This window comes from Oryctolagus cuniculus, chromosome 4 (genome assembly GCF_964237555.1).
Source record: "Oryctolagus cuniculus chromosome 4, mOryCun1.1, whole genome shotgun sequence".
NCBI classification, from domain to species: Eukaryota; Metazoa; Chordata; class Mammalia; order Lagomorpha; family Leporidae; genus Oryctolagus; species Oryctolagus cuniculus.
The window spans coordinates 5,842,168-5,854,265 of NC_091435.1; the positions used below are offsets into that span (position 1 = coordinate 5,842,168).

At 40.5% G+C, this 12,098-nt stretch overlaps 1 protein-coding gene across 1 annotated transcript in view; it reads left to right on the forward strand.

Annotated features, from left to right (window-relative positions):
- BRWD1 (bromodomain and WD repeat domain containing 1) overlaps positions 1 to 12,098 on the forward strand; it is a 125,822-nt gene that overhangs the window by 18,531 nt on the left and 95,193 nt on the right. The window contains exons 6-8 of the mRNA XM_051833556.2: positions 903 to 1,001; positions 1,344 to 1,504; positions 5,251 to 5,472. Of these exons, the coding sequence (XP_051689516.2) occupies positions 903 to 1,001; positions 1,344 to 1,504; positions 5,251 to 5,472 (482 nt within the window). The remainder of the gene's footprint in view (positions 1 to 902; positions 1,002 to 1,343; positions 1,505 to 5,250; positions 5,473 to 12,098) is intronic.

Sequence of the window (12,098 nt, forward strand, 5' to 3'; positions counted from 1 at the left end):
AGTTTGAGGCACCCGAGGCTCAGTAGAGGTTGTTAGGATGCCTTCCCTCTCCTTTCTGTTGTCAAGAAGCTAATTTCTAGCTCAGCGTTACTGTTGGACGTAACCTGTGTGCTGCTGCTGTCTCCTGGAGAGGAGGGCAGGCATTTTTTCTTAGTGCATTTGCTGGTAGGTCAGGGAGGGATGGGCTTTAGAATTAGTGTTCAGACTCACAGATCCTCACTGTATGCTCTTCTGTAAAGGACTGTCTGTGTTCTAAAACACGGGGAAAGGTAATTTTGTGTGTTCATTTTTTAGGAGACTAAAGTCATGACAGTATTGGCCAGATTAATTTTAAAAATGAGATAAGTTAATTAAGATTTTATCAAAGAAATTAAATTTTTCCTTTTAAAGTTTCCATTTTTGAAAAGTTGGATCAATTGTTACTAAGACCTTTTCTCTTTCATATTGTATCTTACAATTCTGCTTTGAAAAATAAACACTTATTTGATGTTAAATGGGACTTGGAGTCCAAAAATCTGGCTCTGTGGCCCGTCTTCACTCTGCAGCGGATCTCTTAAAGTCCTGGAACCTTTGAGCCTCAGTTACCTCACTTGTACATTGGCAAAAACACCTACCTCACAGGGTTGTTGTGAGGATTCAATGAGATAATGTATGTGGAAAGCACTTTGTGAATTGTAAAGTGCTGCACAAATGTTAGTCGTCGTTGCTGCTGTATCTGAGATGTCGTGAAGTTCTTTTTCCTTCAGAAATAGTCTAATAAACCTCCAGGGCTTTTCTGTTTAAGTATATTAGTTGGTAAAACTTTGAATAAACAGTTTATTACAATATACGTAAGTATTCTATAAAATCTTTCTTGGGGTTAACTTTCAAGATTTTATGTGTATCTAAAATTCATTTTAAAGACTGCAGGCACACAGTTTGGAAGGGCTCTGCCTTTGCTGCTCTTCATAGAGGAAGACCACCTGAAATGCCGGTGAATTATGGTTCCCCACCAAATCTTGGTAAGTGAGGTTGGCTTTGAAGTAACTGAAACCATTCTTTAATTTCTTAACAAGGTTTATAAATGCTGTAATAAAAACATTTAAAAATACTGGTAATGTTATTTCAGTAGTATTGATCAAATTTCAAATTATTTTTTAAATATTAAAAATAAGATTAATTAAAAATCATCATAGTAGTCTGTATTAATGATGATAGTACAATAAAATTAGGAAGACATTTGTATCACTAGGATTTCTCAAGAATAGAGTTTGCGATCTTATCGAAATTGTTTGGGATTTTTCTTAGCATTTTATATAATGTTCCCCCTTAACCATTTTCATTGTTGTTATTTTATTTCCTAGTGGAGATACATCGAGGAAAGCAGCTCACAGGGTGTTCCACGTTTAGCACAGCATTTCCAGGAACTATGTATCAGCACATAAAAATGCACAGAAGGATTCTTGGGCATCTGTCTGCTGTTTACTGTGTAGCGTTTGATAGGACAGGACATAGAATCTTCACAGTGAGTTGACATCTTAAACTCAGTTTGGTATCATCTTGAGCACTTAAATGTGCTTCAGAGCCATCTAGGATATCTTGTAAAACATAGACTGTTGTTTCCCATTCTCAGAGATTTTGACTAAATTGGTCTGGTATGGGGCCTGTGAAATTTGTCTATTTTAAATTTATTTTTAATGTATGTGAAAGGCAGAGAGTAGGAGATAGCGCCTGTCTGCCAGTTCATTCCCCGAATGTCGACAGCTGCCAGGGAGCTGGAAATTTAATCCAGGTCTCCCACATGGGTGGCAGGAACCCAGTTACTTCAGCCATCACTGTTGCCTCCCAGAATGAGTCAGGAGCTCGGCTGGGTATTGAACCCTCAGGGACGTTGATATGGATGTGGATGTCTTTATTTTTAAAGATTTATTTATTTGAAAAAGTTACAGATTTATTAATTTAAGATTTATTTATTTATGTGAAAGGATGAGGGTGAGACAGATGTCTTCATCTGCTGGTTCACTCCCCAGATGGCCGCAGTGACCAGGTGGAAGCCAGGAGCCAGTGGCTTCATCTGGGTCTCCCATTTGGATAGCAGGGGCTGAAGCACTTGGGCCATCTTCTGCTACTTCTCCCAGGCCCGTTAGCAGGGAGGTGGATTGGAAATGGGGCAGCCAGAACACAAATGGGTGCCCATATGATATGCTGGCATTGCAGGCAGTGGCTTTACCTGCTGTGCCACAACTCCTGCCCTGGACCTGGGTATCTTAACTTGTGTCTTAACTGTTAAGCTAAATTTTGACCCCAAGTTTGTATCATTAATAAATACCTCAATGGATATAACTGCAGGTAGTCAAGTCTATGTGTTATTTTTAGATATATTGATGTAGCGTAGTGGTTCTTTTCTCTTTTTTTTCCTTTAAGATTTATTTATTTATTTGAAAGGCAGTTACAGAGAGAGAGGGAGAGATCTTCCATCCACTGACTCACTCTCCAGATGGCCACAACAACTGGGCCTGGGCCAGGCCAAAATCAGAGCCTGAAACTCTATTCTGATCTCCCTCCTGGCTGCAGGGACCCAAGAACATGGGCCATCTTCCATTACTTTCTCAAGAGTATCAGCAGGGGCCAGCGTTCTGGCTCACATGGTTAATCCTCTGCCTGCGGCATCGGCATCCCATATGGGTGCCGAGTTCTAGTTCTGGTTGCTCCTCTTCCAGTCCAGCTCTCTGCTGTGGCCTAGGAAGGTAGTGGAGGATGGTGCAAGTGCTTGGGTACCTGCACCCGTGTGGGAGACCAGGAAAAGCACCTGGCTCCTGGGTTTGGATCAGCGTAGCTCTGTCTGTAGTGGCCATTTTGGGGGTGAACCAACAGAAGGAAGACCTTTCTCTCTCTCTCACTGTCTAACTCAGTCAAATAAATTAAAAAAAAGCATCTGCAGGAAGCTGGGTTGGAAGTGGAACAGCTGGGACTTGAAACGATGCACATACGGAAAGCTGGTGCTAATAACGTGTTGCAGGCTTTGGCTTAACCTGCTCCACCAGCCACAGCTGCAGGCTCCTGAAAAAAATTTTTTTAAAAATGATTTATTTATTTAAATGAAAAGAGTGTCTCCCACGTGGGTGCGGGGGCCCAAGGACTTGGGCCATCTTCTACTGCTTTCCCAGGCTGTAGCAGAGAGCTGGATCAGAAGTGGAGCAGCTGGGACTTGAACTGGTGCCGATATGGGATGCCGGCGATTCAGGCCAGGGCTTTAACCCACTGCACCACAGCGCCAACCTCTCTTTCTGGTTCTACCTCTCTCTGTAACTCCATTTTTCAAATGAATAAAGTAAATCTAAAAAAAAAAAAAAAAAAAAAGAAGGCCGGCGCCGCGGCTCAATAGGCTAATCCTCCGCCTGCGGCGCCAGCACACCGGGTTCTAGTCCCGGTCGGGGCGCCAGATTCTGTCCCGGTTGTTTCTCTTCCAGTCCAGCTCTCTGCTGTGGCCCGGGAGTGCAGTGGAGGATGGCCCAAGTGCTTGGGCCCTGCACCCCATGGGAGACCAGGAAAAGCACCTGGCTCCTGGTTTTGGATCAGTGTGGTGTGCCGGCCGCAGAGCGCCGGCTGCAGCAGCCATTGCGGGGTGAACCAATGGAAAAAAGGAAGACCTTTCTCTCTCTCTCACTGTCCACTCTGCCTGCCAAAAAAAATTTTTTTTCAGAGAGCACGAGCGAATTACCTTCTGTTTGATAGTTCACTTCCCACAGCTGGCATTTGTCTGGGCCAAAGCCAGGATCCAGGTGACAGGAACTAGTACTTGGACCATCATCTGCTGCCTCCTAGGCATATTAACAGAAAGCTGGGTCTGAAGCAGAGGCAGTGCTCAGTCCCAGGCACTTTAATATAGGATATGGACATCCCAAATGGAGCTTAAGCTGGTTTGCCACAGCATCCTCCCCAAAGAGTTCTTCAGCATACATATTAAGGATGCTTGGGGCTGGCACCATGACGAAGTAGGTTAATCCTCTGACTTCATTGCTGGCATCTCATATGGGCGTTGGTTAAAGTCCCTGCTGTTCCTTTTCTTTTTTCTTTTTTTTTTTTTTTTTTTGACAGGCAGAGTGGACAGTGAGAGAGACAGAGAAAGGTCTTCCTTTGCCGTTGGTTCACCCTCCAATGGCCGCCGCGGCCGGCGCGCTGCGGCTGGCGCACCACGCTGATCCAATGGCAGGAGCCAGGTACTTCTCCTGGTCTCCCATGTGGGTGCAGGGCCCAAGGACTTGGGACATCCTCCACTGCACTCCCTGGCCACAGCAGAGAGCTGGCCTGGAAGAGGGGCAACTGGGACAGAATCCGGAGCCCCGACCGGGACTAGAACCCGGTGTGCCGGCGCCGCTAGGCGGAGGATTAGCCTAGTGAGCCGCGGCGCCGGCCCTGCTGTTCCTTTTCTGATTGATCTTTCTGCTGTGGCCTGTGAAAGCAGTGGAAGATGGTCCAAGTGCTTGAGCCCCTGCACCCGCAATAGGGGTCTTGGAAGAATCTCCCGGCTCCTGGCTTTGGTTCGGTTCAGCTCTGGCTGTTGTGGCCATTTGGGGAGTGTACCAGTGGTTAGAGGATCTCTATCTCTCCCTCTCTCTCTACAACTCTGCCTTTCAAATTAAAAAAATAAATCTTTAAAAATAATAGCTTTTAAAAATGGAATTTAATTAAATATTTTAGGGGAAAACCAGGTGATGATCAGTTTATCATTTTGAAACTGATATTCAGAATAGATGAAATGTTTACTGAATGAGTGCTAGCTGGTACTGTAAATTTGAGACAGATTGGTTATTTCAAGTGAGTATAGTACTCTCACCATCTGTTTTTGGGGTAATCCCTTAGTTTTATTTTCAGGCTTTGAAATACATATTTGTCCTAACATTCATCAGATTATTTAGTTGGTATGAACTGGACTTAACAACATTTGAGTGTTGTTAATTGATATAGGTGAGCATGAACTTTTAATTGGGACTTACTACTTGGAAGAGAAATTTGGATAAAACATAATGTGCTCTGATCTATGGAAATGATAACTTCATAGTATATTTATGTAGAATTTCCTTTGAAGAAAATACTTGTTCCATACATAAGTAGTCTGACCAGATGGATTATAATTTACAGAACATTCTACCTTTGGAAAGAGGGGAGGCATTCTGGATACTTAGTTTGGGTGACATCCGAAGGTGTTCTTTTAGATGGTTTTAAAGACTTGCTGAACTAACATTTATTCTTGGATGTATTTTTTCTTAGGGTTCAGATGATTGTTTGGTAAAGATTTGGTCAACACATAATGGCCGCTTGCTATCCACATTAAGAGGTCATTCTGCAGAGATTTCAGATATGGCAGTAAACTATGAGAATACATTGATTGCTGCAGGGAGCTGCGATAAAATAATTAGAGTGTGGTGCTTGAGAACTTGTGCCCCAGTTGCTGTGCTCCAAGGACACACGGGATCAATTACATCTCTACAGGTAAACTTCAGCTTAGTGAGTCCTTTTTTTTTTTTTTTTTTTTTTTCTCCCCAAGAAACCTTTTATTTAAGGAGTACAAACTTCATGCATTTTGTAAGTACAACTTGAGGAATGTAGTGATTCTTCCCAATGTACCTGCCCTCTCTCCCTGCTTCTTCCTCCCTCTCCTATTCCCATTCTAATTTTTTACTAAAATCTATTTTTAATTAACCTTGTAACACATATGATTAACTCCACTAAGTAAGAGTTCAACAAATAGTATGAAAAAAAATGTTTCTCAGCAGCTGGGACAAAGGCAGTTCAGTCACTGCGTCTCAAAGCTCCAGTTTCACCATGGGTTACCTTTCAGGTGCTCTGTTATCACAGATGAGGGAGAATATACGGTATTTGTCCTTTTGGCTTAATTCACTAAGTGGGATATTTTCCAGTTTCATCCATTTTGTTGCAAATGACAAGAATTCATTTTTTTCACTGCTGTGTAGTATTCCATGGTATATGTATCCCATAATTTCTTTATCCAGTCTTCAGTTGATGGACATGGGTTGATTCTGTTTCTTAGCTATTGTAAATTGAGCTGCAATAAACAATGGGTACAGATAACTCTTTCATATGCTGATTTCATTTCCATTGGGTGAATTCCCAGCAGTAGAATGGCTGGGTCATTTGGAAGGTCTATATTCAGATTTATGAATTATCTCCATACTGTCTTCCATAGTGGCTTTACTGGTTTACACCCCCACCAACAGTGAATTAGGGTACCCTTTTCCCCACATCCTCACCAGCATTTGTTGTTTGTTGATTTTTGCATGAAAGCCATTCTGATAAGGGTGAGATGAAACCTCATTGTGGTTTTGATTTGCATTTCTCTGAGGGCTAGTGATCCTGAGCATTTTTTCATGTGTCTGTTGCCCATTTGGATTTCCTCTGCCTGTTTAAGTCCTATGTGCATTTCTTAACTGGGTTGGTTGTTTTGTTATTGAGTTTCTTGACCTCTTTATATATTTTGGATATTAATCCTTTATCAGTTGCATAGTCTACAAATAATTTCTCCCATTCTGTCAGTTGTCTCTTCATTTTGCTGAGTGTTTCTTTTGTAGTACAGAAGCATCTCAATTTGATGTAATCCCATTTGTCAATTTTGGCTTTGATTGCCTATGTCTCTGGGGTCTTCTCCAAGAAATCTGTGCCTATGCCAATGTCTTGGAGGGTTTCCCTAATGTTTTCTAATAATTTGATGGTATTAGGTCATAGATTTAGGTTTTTAATCCTTTTTGAGTATAAGGCGTAAAGTAGAGGGCTTGCTTCATACTTCTGCACATGGAAATCCAGTTTTCCCAAAACCATTTGTTGAAGAGCTTATTCTTGCTCAGGGATTGATTTTAGCTTCTTTGTCAACGATCAGTTGGTTTTAGATGCATAGGTTGATCTCTGGCGTTTCTGTTCTGTTCCATTTTTTCTATCCATCTGTTTTTGTACCAGTACCAGCCTGTTTTGATGATAACTACCCAATAGTATGTCTTGAAATCTGGTATTGTGATGCCTCTGGCTTTGTTTTTGTTGTTTCAAGATTGCTTGAGCTATTTGGGGTCTCCTGTGTTTCCATATGAATTTCAGCATTTTTTCTATATCTGAGGAGAATTTTCTTGGTATTTTGAATGGTATCTCATTGAATCTGAAATTTGCTTTGGAAATACTGATTATTCCAATCCATGAACGTGGAAGATATTTCCATTTTTTTGTGTCGTCTTTCTTTAATGTTTTGTAATTCTCACTGTAGAGATCTTTGACATCCTTGGTTAAATTTATTCAAAGGTATTTGATTTTTTCTGTAGCTATTGTGAATGGGATTGATCTTAGAAGTTCTTTCTCAGTCATGGCATTGTCTGTGTCTACAAAAGCTATTGATTTTTGTGTATTGATTTTATATACTGCCACTTTACCAAACTTCTGTGAGTTCCAATAGTCTCTTAGTGGAATACCCTATATATAGAATCATGTCATCTGCAAATAGGGTTTACTTTGACTTCCTCCTTCCCAATTTGTAACTTTGATTTCTTTTGCCTAATGGCTCTGGGTAAAACTTCTAGGACTATATTGAATAGCAGTGGGTGAGAGTGGGCATCTTTGATTCTGAATATCAGTAGGAATGCTTCCAACTTTTCCTTATTCAATAGGACACTGGCCATGGGTTTGTTATAAATTGCCTTGATTGTATTGAGGAATGTTCCTTCTGTACCCAATTTGCTTACAGTTTTCATCATGAAAGGGTGTTGTATTTTATCAAATGCTTTCTCTGCATTTATTGAGAAAATCCTAGGGTTTTTGTTCTTGAATTTGTTAATGTGGTATATCAAATTGATGTGTGAATGTTGAACCATCCCTGCATACCAGGTATAAATCCCACTTGGCTTGGGTTAATGATTTTCTGATGTAGAGTTGGATTTGATTGGCTAGTATTTGGTTGAGGATTTTTTGTCTGTTCATCAGGGAAATTGATCTGTAGTTCTTTCTCTGTTGTAGGTTTTTCAGGTTTAGAAATTAAGGTGATGTTAGCTTCCTAGAACAAGTTTGGGAAAATTTCATCCTTTTGAATTGTTTTGAATAGCTTGAGAAGAATTAGAGTTCTTTAAATGTCTAGTAGAATTCAGCAGTGAAGCCATCTGGTTCCTGGGCTTTCCTTTGCTGGGAGGGTCTTTATTACTGATTGAATTTCTGTCTTGTAAATGAGTCTGTTTAGGTTTTCTGTGTCTTCATGGCTCAATTTAGGTAGGCTGTATGTCCAAGAATCTATCTCATTTCTTCCAGGTTTCCAGATTTGTTGGCATACAGCTCTTTATAGTAATTTCTGATAATTCTTTTTATTTCTGTGGTGTCATTACATTTCCCTTTTCTTCTCTAATTTTATTGATTTGGATCTTCGTTTTTTGGTTAGTGGACCAGTGATGTGATGTGTTAATTTTGTTTATTTTTTTCAAAAAACAGCTCTTAGTTTTACTGATCTTTTTTTATTGTTTTGGTTTTGATTTTGTTGATTTCTTCTCTAATTTTAGTTATTTTCTCCTACTAGTTTTCACTTTGGTTTGCAATTGTTTTTCTAGGTCGTTGAGAGGCATCAGTAGCTCATTTATTTGGTGCATGTCCAATTTCTTGATGTAGGCACCAGTTGCTATAAACTTTTAACACTGCTTTTTTGCATCCCATAAGTTTTGATATGTTGTATTGTCATCTTCATTCGTTTACAGAAATTGTTTGATTTCTCTTTTGATTTATTCAGTGATCCACTGTTCATTCAGGAGCATATTTTTCAGTCTCCATATGTTTACATATGTTCTAGAGATTCTTGAGTTGTAGATTTCCAGCTTCATTCCATTGTGGTCTGAGAAGATGCATGGCATGCTTTTTATTTTTTTGAATTTGCTGAGAGTTCCTATATGGCCTTGCTTGTGGTCAATCCTAGAGAAAGTTCCATGCACTGGTGAGAAGAATATGTGTTTTGTGACTGTAGGATATAAAGTTCTGTAGATATCTGTTAGGTCCATTTGTTCTATAGTGTCGATTAACTCTGCTGTTTCATCGCTGATTTTCTGTCTGGTTGTTCTGTCTGTTGCTGAAAGTTGGGTATTGAAATCCCCCACTACTATTGTATTTGAGTCTATGTCTCCCTTTAGATCTCTTAACATTTCTTTTAAATAGCCAGGTGCCCTGTAATTAGGTGCACATACATTTATAATAGGTACACCTTCCTGTTGAATTGATCCTTAATCATTACATAGTGCCCTTGGTCTCTTTTAACCGTTTTTGTGTTAAAGTCTATTTTGTCTGATATTAGGATGGCTACACCAGCTCAGTTTTGTTTTTTTTAGCATGGAATATCTTTTTCCTTCCTTTTACTTTCAGTATGTGTGTATGTTTGTTGGTAAGATGTGTTTCTTGTAGGCAGCAAATAGATGGGCTTTGTTTTTTAATCCATTTAACAGTCTGTGTCATTTAACTGGAGAGTTGAGGCCTTTGACATTCAAGGTGACTATTGATGAGTAATGAGTTTTCCCTGCCATTTTTCCATAAATATTCCTATTGTTCACCTTGTATTTCCTTTGTACTTTTACTGGGAAATTTTCTGCCTTTTACCTGCTTTTATACTGATGACCATGTTTTCTGTGAGCAGTGCATCATTAAGCATCTTTTGTAAGGTTGGGCAAGTGGTGACATTGAATTTCTGCTTGTTATGGAAGGTCTTTATTTCACCTTCGTTCATAGATGAGACCTTTGCAAGGTATAGTATTCTGGGCTGGCAGTTCTTTTTCTCTTCAGACTTGGAATATATCTTGCCATTCTCTCCTAGTCTGTAGGGTTTCTGATGAGAAGTCAGCTGTGAATCTTAATTGGAGATCCTCTGAAATAATCTGGTGTTTCTCTCATGTACATTTTAGAATCTTTTCTTTGTTTTACTGTGGAGAGTTTGACTAAAATGTGCTATGGTGAGGATTGTTTCGGTTATGTCTGTTACGAGTTCTATGTGCTTCCTGTAATTGGATGTCCCTTTCTTTCTCCAAATTAGAGAAGTTTTCTGTAATTCTTTCACTAAAAAGGTCTTCTAATCCATTCTCTGTTTCCACACCTTCAGGAACTCCTAGAAACCATAAATCTCTGAAACTGTAAACTGTATTTTATTTTTCTAATTTTTTTTTTTTTTTGGTCTGACTGTCAACTTTCCAGGGATTTGTCATCTAACTTGGATATTCTTTCTTCTGCCTCACTGAGTCTGTTGTTAAGGCTTTCCACCAAATTTTTATTTGTTGTATTGAATTCTTCATTTCCAGTATGTTGTTTTGTCTTTTTTTTTTTTTTTTTTTTTGACAGGCAGAGTGGACAGTGAGAGAGAGAGACAGAGAGAAAGGTCTTCCTTTGCCGTTGGTTCACCCTCCAATGGCCGCCGCAGCCGGTGCACCACACTGATCCGATGGCAGGAGCCAGGTGCTTCTCCTGGTCTCCCATGGGGTGCAGGGCCCAAGGACTTGGGCCATCCTCCACTGCACTCCCTGGCCACAGCAGAGAGCTGGCCTGGAAGAGGGGCAACCGGGACAGAATCCGGTGCCCCAACAGGGCCAGCGCTGGTATAGCGGGTAAAGCCAACCGCCTACAGTGCCAGCACTGCCGATTTCAGCCCTGGCTGCTCTACTTCCTCTACTTCTGATCCAGCTCTCTGCTGTGGCCTGGGAAAAGCGGTAGAAGATGGCCCAAGTCCTTGGGCCCCTGTACCCGCTTGGGAGACCCGGAAGAAGCTCCTGGCTCCTGCTTTGGATCGGCTCTGCTTCAGTGGTTGCGACCATTGGGGAGTGAACCAGTGGATGGAAGAATTCCCTCTCTCTCTGCCTCTTCCTCTGCCTCTCTGTAGCTCTGCCTTTTAATTAAATAAATAAATCTTAAAAAAAAAAAAAAAAAAAAAAGAAAGGAAGTACAGAGAGAAGAAGTTTGTATTAGGATGTGTTTGCCAATTTCAGAGAAGTTGGATCAGATGCTTGTGGGTCAGGGGAAGATAAAAGTTGTAGGTCAGGGCCTATTGGGTTAAGAAATCTTGGTGCTTGAAGTGAAAATAGTTGACAATTTTTGCAGAATACGCTAAAGATATAAACCCACAGTTTTGAGAAAACACAAAGATTTCTTCGAATATATACATGAAAATTATACAGCTATTAAAACACCACAAACTTTTAAGAACAAATATAAAGAGTCATCTATACCAGAGGGCAAACATAAAGGAGCAATTAGACTGACTGCTATCTTCTCAATAGAGGCAATGGAAACAGTACACAGTGAGGTAATATTTTTAATGTGTAAATAGAAAAATGGCTGCCAATAAGAATTCTGAACCTGTTGAAAGTGCTTTTGAAGAATAAAAGTATAATAAATGCATTTTTAAATTTTTTTAAAAGATTTATTTATTTTTTACTTGAGAGTCAGAGTTACACAGAGAGAGGAGAGGCAGAGAGAGAGAGAGGTCTTCATCTGATGGTTCACTCCCCAGTTGGGTGCAACAGTTGGAGCTGCACTGATCCAGAACCAGGAGCTGCTTCTGGGTCTCCCACGCAGGCGCAGGGGCCCAAGGACTTGGGTCATCTTCTGCTTGCCTAGGCCATATCAGAGAGCTGAATTGGAAGTGAAGCAGCTGGGACTTGAACTGGCGCCGAAATGGGATGCTGGCACTGCAGGCGGTGGCTACAATGCCAGACCCAGCACTTGTAAATTCTTAAGTGATCCAAATAGGAGAGAGAGATTTCAGACTTAGTTAAATAATGAAACCCAACTCTATACCTTACTTTCCATATAAGGATACAGGCAAGTTGAAAGCATATGATGGGAAAAAAATTATCATACATATATTTATATTAACCAGATTGATGTAGTTATACTAATATCAGATAGTTTTTTTTATGAAAGTGGAAATCACAGAGTCCAACCAGGCCCCTGAGGTCAGTTTTTTTTTTTTTTTTTAAAGATTTTATTTATTTATTTGAGAAGTAGAGTTATAGAGGGAGAGACAGAAGGGTCTTCCATCCACTGGTTTACTCCCCAAATGGCCTCAATGGGTAGAGCTGGGCCCATCCGAAGCCAAGAGCCTCTTCTGG